Source organism: Mauremys reevesii, linkage group 6 (genome assembly GCF_016161935.1).
Source record: "Mauremys reevesii isolate NIE-2019 linkage group 6, ASM1616193v1, whole genome shotgun sequence".
Lineage (NCBI taxonomy): Eukaryota > Metazoa > Chordata > Testudines > Geoemydidae > Mauremys > Mauremys reevesii.
This window is the reverse complement of record NC_052628.1, coordinates 1,642,213-1,654,746: the sequence shown is the minus strand read 5'-3', so window position 1 is coordinate 1,654,746 and position 12,534 is coordinate 1,642,213. Positions and strand designations below refer to the sequence as shown.

At 63.3% G+C, this 12,534-nt stretch overlaps 1 protein-coding gene across 4 annotated transcripts in view; it reads left to right on the top strand.

The window, feature by feature from the left end:
- RUSC2 (RUN and SH3 domain containing 2) overlaps window positions 1-12,534 on the top strand; it is a 58,509-nt gene that overhangs the window by 40,015 nt on the left and 5,960 nt on the right. For 2 of the 4 annotated variants that reach the window (XM_039543444.1, XM_039543445.1), the window contains 6 exons: window positions 6,066-6,827; window positions 7,194-7,394; window positions 8,658-8,801; window positions 10,038-10,114; window positions 11,779-11,953; window positions 12,272-12,377. In XM_039543444.1, the coding sequence (XP_039399378.1) occupies window positions 6,066-6,827; window positions 7,194-7,394; window positions 8,658-8,801; window positions 10,038-10,114; window positions 11,779-11,953; window positions 12,272-12,377 (1,465 nt within the window). Of the gene's footprint in view, window positions 1-6,065; window positions 6,885-7,193; window positions 7,395-8,657; window positions 8,802-10,037; window positions 10,115-11,778; window positions 11,954-12,271; window positions 12,378-12,534 lie in introns of all 4 variants that reach the window. The other 2 variants (XM_039543447.1, XM_039543446.1) reach the window with 2 other exon arrangements.

Sequence of the window (12,534 nt, the reverse complement as noted above, 5' to 3'; positions counted from 1 at the left end):
TCCTGGCTGGCTCCGGCCGCGACGGCCCCATTTTCGTAAGCGTCAGTTCGCTGTGACGGCGAGAGGGAGGTTTGAGTGAGCAGCCCCCAGCCCCAGCGTTTCAACAGACTAAATAGCTCGTAGGGAAGCGAGGGTGGGGCCTGAGCCTTTAATGCCGATTAACGTCCCCTTTTCCGTTGGCATCGCGTGCCAGCCTGCGTGGGCCAGCGCGAGAGGGATCAACCGGGCATTGGCCAGAGGGGCCTGGTGGGTCACGCCCACCTCTGAGTTCTACGGCTGGTTGGTATGTGCCCCTCCAAAGCACAGCTGTTCCCCGGGCCCCCCTCTGTGCCCATTCCCCACCGGCTGCTCTGGCACTGGGGTCCCTGGCACCCTATGGTGTAGACAAGGGGCTTGGCTGGGGCTGGGGCCACGGGGCCCTGGCTACGGGCCATTGTGTAAAATCCATCAGCCGTTGCGTTGGTATTAAGGTCCTGTCCCTGGTTACTCAGGTACCTGCTCGTTCACCCCTGCAGCAGGTGCCCTGTTACGTACGGGCAGCTTTGAAAACCAGGCCGAGGCTGCCTGGTACGGAGCTACTCTGGCAGGAGCCCAGGCCGACCACAGCTGGGTCCAGCGCTGATTAAGCAATTAAAATAACAGAAGAGGCTCCTAATGAAGTCTATTTAGCACTATTCTTTTAACACTGAGAAGGAAAAGGATACGCCAGTCTAGACAGAACCTGGGGTGAGGGTGCAATCTCCTGGCCAGGATTCTGGTTCCTCTGTTCATTCCCTCCCCCATTTCCACAAGGCTCTGACATTCGAGCCCCTGCTTAACGAGGTTCTTCCAAATGAGAGTGCCCCCACCCCATTTGGGACAGGTTAAGCACAGTCCTGCTTTCCTGTCTTCCTGCAATGATTACAGCCTGGGGAGCCATATTTCACTACCCCGGCGTTCAGTGCTAAGGTGATTTGTACCCAGCATCAGCCAACGTTGGTCACTTTTTGCTGAATACGTGAGCAGAGCAGGAACAAACTGTATGTACATGAACACACCCAAGTCTCCCCGCTCCCAGCTCGCTGTCAGGGAAGGATTCATTCAGCCCCTGCTTACGCAGGGTCCTGGACAGCCGGGGAGAGGAGGGGTAACACGTGGCCCCGCTGAGTTGGAGGGAGGCAGGTTCCTACTAGGGAAGGGACGTGGGTGAGTGTTTGCAGCAGTTCCTGTCGCCGCGTTCCCACTGGCTGGTCCCTTCCCCTGCTCTGGGTCCTGGCTCCAGCGGGACGGCGCGGTGGGAGCTGGGCTTGTTAATTCTGTGCACTAGTGCATGGAGAGCTGCTGCTCGGGGAGAGCTGCCGCACCTGACAGCTGAACGCCACGCCCAGGCCTCACAATGAACCGGACTAAAAGCTCTGTTCAAATCACCCTGGGGGTGAAGGCCGGAGGCCCCCACAAGCACCACGGGCCCAGCATGAAGGGGCTCTGCCTGGGCCTCGGAAGCTGGGCCCCTCTGGGCCACGCAATCCCACCGCACCTATGCTGTGCTTGTGCAGTGCCAGGTTATACGCAGCTCTGGCAGGAGGCCCTGCCCCAAAGGCCTGCTCCAGTCCCTAGGGTTGTCAACCCTCCAGGATTGGCCTGGAGTCTCCTGGTGACTATTGAAAGCAATTGGAGATTTTAATAGGACATTTTAAGACAATGGCATTATGTCCTGTTGGGGAAGAAAATATCCCGGAATAGTTTCAGTCTGAGTTGGCAGCAGCCAGAGGGCAGGGGAGGCTGGGCAGAGCCCTGGCCTAATGGTGCTGGGAACGACCACGGCCAGGGCTCGCTCGCACTTAGAATCATAGAATCTCAGGGCTGGAAGGGACCTCAGGAGGTATCTAGTCCCACCCCCTGCTCAAAGCAGGACCAAACCCAACTAAATCATCCCAGCCAGGGCTTTGTCAAGCCTGACCTTGAAAACCTCTAAGGAAGGAGATTCCACCACCTCCCTAGGAAACCCATTTCAGTGCTTCACCACCCTCCTAGTGAAATAGTGTTTCCTAATATCCAACCTAGACCTCCCCCACTGCAACTTGAGACCGTTACTCCTTGTTCTGTCATCTACCACCACTGAGAACAGTCTAGATCCATCCTCTTGGAACCCCCTTTCAGGTAGTTGAAGGCTGCTATCAAATCCCCCCTCACTCTTCTCTTCTGCAGACTAAACAGGCCCAGTTCCCTCAGCCTCTCCTCATAAGTCATGTGCTCCAGCCCCCTGATCATTTTTGTTTCCCTCCGCTGGACTCTCTCCAATTTGTCCAAATTGGGGGGCCCAAAACTGGACTCCAGGTGTGGCCTCACCGGTGCAGAATAAGGGGGAATAATCACGTTCCTCGATCTGCTGGCAATGCTCCTATTAATGCAGCCCAATATGCCATTGGCCTTCTTGGCAACAAGGGCACCCTGCTGACTCATATCCAGCTTCTCGTTCACTATAACCGCTAGGTCCTTTTCTGCAGAACTGCTGCCCAGCCATTCGGTCCCTAGTCTGTAGCAGTGCATGGGATTCTTCCATCCTAAGTGCAGGACTCTGCACTTGTCCTTGTTGAACCTCATCATATTTCTTTTGGCTCAATCCTCTAATTTGTCTAGGTCCCTCTGGACCCTATCCCTACCCTCCTGCATATCTACCTCTCCCCTCAGCTCAGTGTCATCTGAGAACTTGCTGAGGGTGCAATTCATCCCATCCTCCAGATTATTAATGAAGATGTTGAACAAAACCGGCCCCAGGACTGACCCCTGGGGCACTCCACTTGATATCAGCTGCCAACTAGACATCAAGCTGTTGATCACTACCCACTGAGCCCGACGATCTAGCCAGCTTTCTATCCACCTTATAGTCCATCCATATAATCCAGACTTTTTTAACTTGCTGGCAAGAATACTATGGGAGACCATATCAAAAGCTTTGATAAAGTCAAAATATATCATGTCCACTGCTTTCCCCATATCCACAGAGCCAGTTATCTCATCATAGAAGGCAATCAGGTTGGTCAGGCATGACTTGCCCTTGGTGAATCCATGTTGACTGTTCCTGATCACCTTCCTCTCCTCCAAGTGCTTCAAAATGGATTCCTGGAGGACCTGCTCCATGATTTTTCCAGGGACTGAGGTGAGGCTGACCGGTCTGTATGTCCTTGGTTTCTTCTTCCCTTTTTAAAAGATGGGCACTACGTTAGCCTTTTTCCAATTGTTCGGGACCTCCCCTGATCGCCACAAGTTTTCAAAGATAATGGCCAATGGCTCTGCAATCATATTAGCCATTTCCCTCACCACCCTCGGATGCATTCGATCTGGCCCTATGGACTTGTGCATGTCCAGCTTTTCTAAATAGTCCTTGACCTGCTCTTTCGTCACTGAGGGCTGCTCACCTCCTCCCCATGCTGTTCTGCCCAGTGCAGCAGTCTGGGAGCTGACCGAGGCAAAAAAAGCATTGAGTATTTCAGCTTTTTCCACATCCTCTGTCACTAGGTTGCCTCCCTTCATTAAGGGTCCCACACTTTCCCTGACCTTCTTCTTGTTGCTAACATACCTGTAGAAACCCTTCTTGTTACCCTTCACGTCCCTTGCTAGCTGTAACTCCAGCTGTGTTTTGGCATTCCTGATTACACCCCTGCAAGCTCGAGCAATATTTTTATACTCCTCCCTAGTCATCTGTCCAAGTTTCCACTTCTTGTAAGCTTCCTTTTCGTGTTTAAGCTCACCAAAGATTTCTCTGTTCAGCCAAGCTGGTCGCCTGCCATATTTGTTATTCTTTCTGCACATCGGGATGGTTTGTTCCTGCGCCCCCAATAAGGCTTCTTTAAAATACAGCCAGCTCTTCTGGACTCCTTGCCCTCTCATATTAGCCTCCCAGGGGATCCTGCCCGTCAGTTCCCTGAGGGAGTCAAAGCCTGCTTTTCTGAAGTTCTGCTGCTCTCCTTTCTTCCTTGTGTCAGGATCCTGAACTCGACCATCTCATGGTCACTGCTGCCCAGGTTGCCGCCCACTTCTACTTCCCCTCCCAATTCTTCCCTGTTTGTGAGCAGCAGGTCAAGAGGAGCACAGCCCCTAGTTGGTTCCTCCAGCACCTGCACCAGGAAGTTGTCTCCAACACTCTCCAAAAGCTTCCTAGATTGTCTGTGCACTGCTGTGTTGCTCTCCCAGCAGATGTCAGTCCCCCATGAGAACCAGGGCCTGCGATCTGAAAACTTCTGTTAGTTGTCCGAAGAAAGACGCGTCTACCTCATCCCCCTGGTCCGGTGGTCTATAGCAGACTCCCACCACGACATCACCCTTGTTGCTCTCACCTCTAAACTTAACCCAAAGACTCTCAACAGGCTTTTCTCCACTTTCATACCGGAGCTCTGAGCACTCATACTGTATACATACAGTATGTACATACAATGCAACTCCCCCACCTTTCCTCCCCTGCCTGTCCTTCCTGACCAGTTTATACCCATCCATGACAGTGCGCCAGTCATGTGAGTTATCCCACCAAGTCTGTTATTCCAATCACATTATAGTTCCTTGACTGTGCCAGGACATCCAGTTCTCCCTGCTTGTTCCCCAGGCTTCTCGTACAGGCACCTAAGATAACTAGCCGATTGCCCTGCTTTCTCAGTGTGAATCAGGAGGCCTCCCCCATTGCACCCTCCTCCTTGTGCTTCCTCCCGGTATCCCACTTCCCCACGTACCTCTGGGCTTAGGTCACCATCCCCCGGGAACCTAGTTGAGAGCCCTCCTCACTAGGTTAGCAGCCTGCCTGCGAAGATGCTCTTCCCTCTCTTCCTTAGCTGGATCCCTAGAGGTGCCCCCAAGAGGAGGCACCAGTGGTGAGCTGGAGCAGGTTCCCACAGGTTCTCAAGAACCGGTTGCTAAAATTAGACCTCCGTGGAGAACTGGTTGTTAAAGGGCCAGGGGGTGGGCAAAGAACTCTGGTCCGTGGGCCGGACCATCCTGTTGCTCCCAGGATTCCCAGCTGGGGAGGCTGAGGCTCCCCCGGCCCTTCCCCCACTTCCCCCCAGCTGCAGCATGGCCAGCCGCTGGCACCAGCTGGGCAGCTCAGCTGAGCTCCAGAGACGTCCTGCTGCCACTTTTTGAATGGCCCAGCAAGGTGTGTGTGGGAGGAGAGGGGCAGCTGCAAGCTCCAGGGCTGGCCAGAGGGGAGGGGAGGGGGCAAGTGGGGCAATTGGCCCAGGCCCTGCAGAGGCCTCCAGCCCCATGAGGATCTCTCCCCTGGCCCCTCCCCTGGAAACCACGCCCCCCCCCCTTAAATCAGAACTTTTTATAGGGAACCGGTTGTTAAGATTTTGGCAGCTCATCACTGGGAGGCACCCTTCCTTCTTCCACCCCGGAGCTGCAGGCCGGGCACCGTGCGGGGAGGCGGGGAGATGTCTGTGTTCTGGGGTCTCCCTGCCCTTCACTGGCAAAGTCCTGGCCTTCCACGGTCAGGCCCCTGCCCTGCATTTTCCCTGAGCCTGGGTTGTGTCTCAGGAATTGCACCTGTCTGTGTCTCTGCCAGGGGCTTCCCCCTTCCTCCCTGGAGCTCTCCTGCCCCGCCAGCATCTCCCCCAACTGTGGCATGTGGGAGCAGGCCCTGCCCTGAGGGCTCCCAGGCTGAGGGCACCGATGGTGGCGGAGGGGACAGGCGCAGGCTCGTGGGGGTGACTGCTAGATCCTGAGCACTGCATGGAGCAGAGGAGGGGGTTGTGGTGTCCCACTGGTGGTGGTGCAGGAGCTTGGGGTGAGGCTGGTCTGGGCCCCAGGCAGGGTGGAAGTGGGGTGGCTGGGGGCTTGCAGGGGAGGAGGCGAGCGAGTGGGAGCCCCATGGGGTGGGGGGGGCTCAGGGCAGGGCTGGGAATGGTGCAGCAGCTGCTGAGGGAGTAGGTCCCCTGCCCCCATTGACGCCCGTCTCCCCGCAGCCCGGGGGCCAGCAGCAAATGTCAGCGAGGAGGCTGCCCTGGCCAGCCTAGTGCCAGGAGCCCCACGCGCCTGCCCGTCGCTGCCCCGGTGCCGGCTGGGCGGGGTCCCCCTCACGCTCCCCGTCTCTCCCGCAGGCGGCGGCGCGGACAGCAAGGCCGTGGTGCGGTACAGCAAGGAGCAGCGCCCCACCACCCTGCCCATCCAGCCCTTCGTCTTCCAGCACCACTTCAGCAAGCAGCCCAAGGCCCGGGCCCTGCACAGCCACCTCGCTGCCAGCCTGTCGCAGCTCTACAGCGCCTCCGGCAGCCGGCCCGCCAGCCAGCAGCCCTCCTCCGCCTCCCAGTCCTCCGCCTCCGCCACCTCGGCCGAGCAGCCCGGGGCCGCGGGGGGCCTGGCCCAGCGCTCGGCGGACGGAGCCGCCTCCCTTGCCGACGGCTATGCCAAGAAGCCGGCCCCGGAGAGCACCCGGCCGTCCCCCCTGGGGAGCTACTCCCCGGTGCGCAGCACTGCCCCTTTCTTCCAGAGCCTGGACTCCTCCTGCTCGCCCACCCCAGAGAGAGCCGGCGAGAGCCACCCTCCCCGCAGCAGGTCCTGCCCGCTCTCTGCCAACCTGCTCCCCAGCAGGGCCTCCCCCTCCGCAGGCGCCGTGCTGCCCACCCAGGCTGATGCCCTGCACCGCCAGGAGAGCCCCCGGCCGGTCCCCCGGAAGGAGGCGCCGTTGGAGCAGAGGGCACAGGTCTCCGAGTACCGACTCCATGGCGGCTCCCTCCCACCTCTGGCGTCTGAGGGAGCGAGTGCGAGCCGAGCGGGGGGCCCTGCGGAGCCCCAGTGCAGAGGCAGCAGTGAGGCCGGAAGTTCGGGGTCGCTGAGCAGTGTGGGCACGCGGCCCCTCAATGGTACGTCCCTGCGGCCGGGCACTGACTGTGGGTCAGCCCTGGCCAGCACGCCCCTCGGTGAGTGCCCAGGCCCTGCCAGAGCCGCCCCATTGCTACGCCCGGCCCTGAGCGACCCCCTGGCCCCCCTCCGGCTCTGAGCCCCCCTCGCCGTGGTCTGTGTGCGCCCCCAGCCGGGAGAGTTCTCAGCAACGGCCTGTCCTGTCCTTACTGCTCAGCTCTGGCTCCGGTTCCCTCCTCTCACAAACCCACTAACGTCTCTGAAGCGCTGCTGGACTGTAACTAATGTGCTGTGTCTGTCTCTGTCCTTTTCCCTGTCTCTCTCTCCCCCTCCACCCCACACTGGTCCCCGTCCCCCTCCACCGCTAGCAAACCACCTCTCCCCTCAAGCACTGAAGTGGCGGGAGTACAGGCGGAGGAACCCCCTGGGCCTGGACCGCGGCTCGGGGCTGGCTGGGTTAGCAGGCAGCCTGGACAGGAGGCAGCAGGAGCCCCAGCTCGCCCGGAGGAACCCCATCTTTGAGTTCCCTGGTTCTCTCAACACCGGCCACGTTCACGGCAGGCTGAGTGGTGCGCCTCTGCCTCGCGGGGGGTGGGGGGGCAATGTGGGTGACGCTCCCCCGGCTTCTGCCCCACAGGGCCAGGCTGGGCCAGGTCAGATGGGCCCTGGTCTCCACGGTGCCTGCAGGCACTGGCCGCGGTGCCCGTCCCAGGGGGCGTGAGGAACGCACCTGTGATCAGTCGTGTGGGGAAGGGGAGGTGTGAGCGTATCCCCCCAACAGGCCCAGCCGGCCACCCCACTCCGCACAGTAGGCCGGGAGCAGCTCTGAGCGCACGTCCCCCAGCTCTGCCCAGGCAGAGATGGTGCGAGGGCAGGCGCCTCGGTACCGCATCAGAACCGGCTAGGAGCCCCTGGGCCAAAGAGGAGCCTGTGGCAGCCACCTCCATCTTCCCCCGGCCCTTGGAGCCGACGGGCCCTGCGTCCCACTGGCTGTCTGCTCCGATCCCGGCGGGGCTCTGTCTGCGGGGAGCTCCAGCCTCCCGGGGCGCCGCTGGGAAAGAGCAGCTGCTGCTCGGGCTGCCCTGCACTGCAGGGAGTGCACCAGCCACCGCTGCTCCGTGCCGACAGCCCCCCCAAGCACCGTGCGAGGGGGAAGGGAGAGGCAGACTGCCCTGTGCCCGGGCGTCTCTGGCCAAAGCAGAACAACTCCCCCACCCAGCCTCCCCAGGGACACCGGCTGGGCCGGGGGCAGAGCTTCCTTGGGGCCCCAGGCTCTAGGGACCGTCCCCCGGCCTGCTTGAGAAACGCCCGCACCACTGCCAGGAAATACCCTAACGAGCCCTGGCATCACTCGAGGGGGTGGGAGTGGCACGTGCCACTAGCCACGGTACGGAGCAGCGTATGGCCCGGCGGGGGCGTTACTGTGTGTGGCTCTGCCCGGCAGTGAGCTCACGTCCTCCAGGCCAGGGGCTAGGATGCAGGGTGGCCCTGGAAGTCTGGCCTGGGGCCTGACACCCCCCAGCCTGTGAGCAGAGTGGCCAGGTTCAGCATCCCACGGGTCTGTGGCTGCTGCAGCCCGGCCTGGCCGGTGGCTGGGTGAGCCGAGAGGGTGACGGACACAGGACAGGAGCCATCAAGTCACTGTCCGACTGGGGGACGACGGGCGAGTGCCAAGCCAGCCGCCATGCCGCACTGCCCCTGGGCCAGGCCTGGCAGGCTCCTGCTGCCGCCAGGTACCTTTGGAGCCAGTCGCTGCGTTCCCAGCCAGGCCTGGGGCTGCCGTAGCACGCGGGCGTCTGTGTGATTGCGCTCCCTGTCTCCGGGCCCTGCAGGCCAGCCTGTGAAACAGCTGCAGCTGGGCTACCCCGACTGCTTCCCGGAGTACTTGTCGCTGGCGGAGAAGCCGCCGGCCGAGTTCTGCCTCTCCCCGGATGGCAACACGGAGTCCATCTCCATCGACCTGCTGCAGAAGAAAGGTAGGGCCCTGCCTCCCAGCCGGGGTCGGAAAGCGCAGCGCAGAGGGAGGCAGCGCGGCCTCCCGGCACAGCCAACGCCGAGCAGAGTCAGTGCTTTGAAACTGCCTCTGGGCCCTGAGCCCTCTGCCCCACAGCCCACGTCCTGTTCCCTGCTCGCCAGCGCTGACGGATCCCCAACCACGGGGTACTTCCTGCGCCTCGTAGTGACATCACAGCGTTCTCAGTCCAGCCCTGCCCCAGGGACCGAGCCTGGCACGGCGTCCTCCCAGCCCCCAGCATGGCCCCCGGGGCAGTCGCCCCTTCCTGGGCACAGCCCTCGGCTCCAGCAGCCGCCCGGCGTCCTCCCAGCCCCAGCATGGCCCCCGGGGCAGTCGCCCCTTCCTGGGCGCAGCCCTCGGCTCCAGCAGCCGCCCGGCGTCCTCCCAGCCCCCAGCATGGCCCCCGGGGCAGTCGCCCCTTCCTGGGCACAGCCCTCGGCTCCAGCAGCCGCCCGGCGTCCTCCCAGCCCCAGCATGGCCCCCAGGGGCAGTCGCCCCTTCCTGGGCACAGCCCTCGGCTCCAGCAGCCGCCCGGCGTCCTCCCAGCCCCCAGCATGGCCCCCGGGGCAGTCGCCCCTTCCTGGGCACAGCCCTCAGCTCCAGCAGCCGCCCGGCGTCCTCCCAGCCCCCAGCAGGGCCCCCGGGGCAGTCGCCCCTTCCTGGGCGCAGCCCTCGGCTCCAGCAGCCGCCCGGCGACCTCCCAGCCCCAGCATGGCCCCCAGGGGCAGTCGCCCCTTCCTGGGCACAGCCCTCGGCTCCAGCAGCCGCCCGGCGTCCTCCCAGCCCCAGCATGGCCCCCTGGGGCAGTTGCCCCTTCCTGGGCACAGCCCTCGGCTCCAGCAGCCGCCGCCTTCCTGGGCACAGCCCTCGGCTCCAGCAGCCGCCCGGCGTCCTCCCAGCCCCAGCATGGCCCCCGGGGCAGTTGCCCCTTCCTGGGCACAGCCCTCGGCTCCAGCAGCCGCCCGGCACGCCAGGAGCCAACAGCCAGCGCTGACGCCCTGCAGCTGCGCCGGGTGAACCTGTGTAATACCCCGTGCCCATTGCAGAGCCAGCCGCAGGGCGCGGGGGTGAGGGGCGCTGACTCCGCTCGTAGCCAGACACGAGGCGTCCGCTGGAGTCCTGGGGAACGCGCCTGGGCCGGGAATGTGCAGGGGGCTCCCCCGCCAGGCCCCTCTCTGACGCCCTCTCTGTCCTCTAGGGCTGGTGAAGGCCATCAACACGGCCGTGGACCTGATCGTGGCCCACTTCGGAACGAGCCGGGACCCGGGGGTGAAGGTAAAGCAGCACCCGCCCCCCCGCCTTTCCTGGCCCCCCACCCCCGCCTCCACCCAGCGGGGCTGTCGGGCCAGGCCCCAGGGCTGGGCGGGAGGTGGGGGCGGGGCAGGGCTGTTCTGCACACGCCCGGTGCCTTCCAGCCAGGGCGGTGCAAACCCAGGTGCCGTCCCAGGCCCTGCAAACCCAGCGGGGTCGGGGGCAAGGCCAAGGCTGGGCGTGCAGAGTGACGCCCCCGGCAGCCTTGGCTGCCCTGTGGCGACACCAGCAGCGGGAGGAGAAGCAGCCAGTGTCTCTAACCTAGGTCCCCAGGTGCTCTTGGGGCCGGTGGTAATCAACACAGGCAGTGCAGGCGTCAATGCGGGGCAGAGTTAAGGCTGTTTGGGGCCCTAGCTGCATTGCCAGACCTGTTCCCGGTTTGGGCTGTGGCTGTCCTGGCTTTGTCGTGACCTCGGGGAGCTAATGGCACCGTCCGGTCCTGGCTCTGCCCTCACTCGCGGCAATGGACTGAGCTGGCTCTGGGCTTCATCCATATTTCGAGTGCTGGGTGCTGAGCATTCGCCTGTGGGAAAACTGCCTCTGCCCCCCAGGAGTATTTCTGAGCCCAGCTCTCCAGGCGCACGCCCCTGCTCCGCCAGGACAGATGGGTGAAGCCGGTTTCTCTTCTCTCCCCTGAGGCCAGGCAGACGGGCAGCCCCCTGCCTGCCAGTCACAGCCGGCTCAGTGAGCTGCTCTGCAGCGATGGGTGCCCAGGTGCCAACACGCAGCTCCCGGCCCCGCTCCGACGGTCGGGTTCCTGCAGCCTCCAGCGGGTCTGGGGCTCTGCGTGCCCCGGGCGGGAGCCACTTTGGGTTGTTCCTTAGTCCTGCCGATGGGGCTGGGCTGCTTGGCACTGCGCCCTTCAGCCCAGCCCGGCGGCTGCCCGGCTCGAGTCAGGGAGAAGCCGCAGGCTGAAGGAAGCCCGGGCGAGTCTGCGATGGGCTCCGTGCTGGGCAGGCTCCAGGCTGGCTCCGGTGGCGTGCCAGGGTCTCGCTGCCTCCTCAGGCCTGCACGGGTGGGAAGCGTCCAAGGGCAGAGCTGGATTTCAGCGCCAGGGCCACTCTCAGCGAGCCCAGGGCACTGGCTTCCTTGCCAAGCCAGCCAGAGCACAGAGCGTCTCTTCCCTGCTGCTGGGGTCGTGCCAGCTCAGCCGCGGCCTCTGCTCTCCGGAGCCTCGTTCGCCAATGGCCACTTGGATGTCGGGGAGGAACCCGAGGCTGAGACCCCGGCTCGGCCCCTCCAGTGAGCCCCGCACAGAGCTGCCCTGGGGCACAGGGACCAGGCACAGCAGGCCGAGGAGGAGGTGTTTGGGGCCACGGGATACACCTGTGGGGCCTACACAGAGTAGCTGGAGGCCTGATGCCGGAGAGGGGCAATAGAGACAGCACTGGCCTTTGCCTGAGGAGCAGCTCTTCCCTGGCCCGAGGGGGAGGCAGCCTGACCGGGCACGGCCCACTCGCTGTGGGGAGCTGCTGGGGCTCAGCGCTGCACATCTGAGCTGTTTGCGTGGCACAGCTCCCTGCAGACACCCAGGCAGCCCAGCCGTCTGCACAGCCTCCATCGCTCACCCCTGGAACTCCCCGCAGCAGGAGTGACTCACCCTCTCCCTCCCCCGTGCTTTCTGCCAGGCCAAGCTCGGGAACAGCTCGGTGAGCCCCAACGTGGGGCACCTCATCCTGAAATACCTGTGCCCGGCCATCCGGGACATCCTGAGCGACGGGCTCAAGGCCTACGTCCTGGACGTGATCATCGGCCAGCGCAAGAACACGCCCTGGAGCGTGGTGGAGGCCTCCACCCAGCTAGGTACCGTTCGGCTCAGCCCCGGGCTGAGGTTTGCTCCGACGTGGCGGTCGCTCACTTGCTCCTGGGCCAAGAACCCCACTAGCTCTGCACCCCGCCAGGCAGGGCCTGGGCTGATGGCAGCCGCCCCCGGAGCAGGCTGCGGGGCTGGTCAGAGGGGGAATTTCACAGGGCCCAGGCACTTTGGGGCGCACCCTTCCCTTGTGTGAAGGGGCGTGAGCGAGGCCTGTTGGTCTGTGCATGCCCCAGGGGTGCGAGGGGACCTGGTCTGATCCTGCCTGTGCTCCGGGACTAATCCCCCGCCTGCCCCGTGTCTCCCAGGCCCCTCCACCAGGGCGCTGCACGGCCTCCACAGCAGGATCAGCCAGTTCGCCGAGCTGACCAGCCACAGCATGAGGTTCAACGCCTTCATCTTCGGCCTTCTCAAGTGAGTGAGCCGCAGTGCGCCGCGCCGCGGTGCTGCCACGGAGCCGCCGTGGGCAGAGCGCCCCTCCCCACCCGCCTGGTCACTGCGCCCTGCCCCTGGCGCGCGCGGGGAACGTCTGCCCCACACACCACCGTGGGCAGAGCGGGGGCAGCGCCCC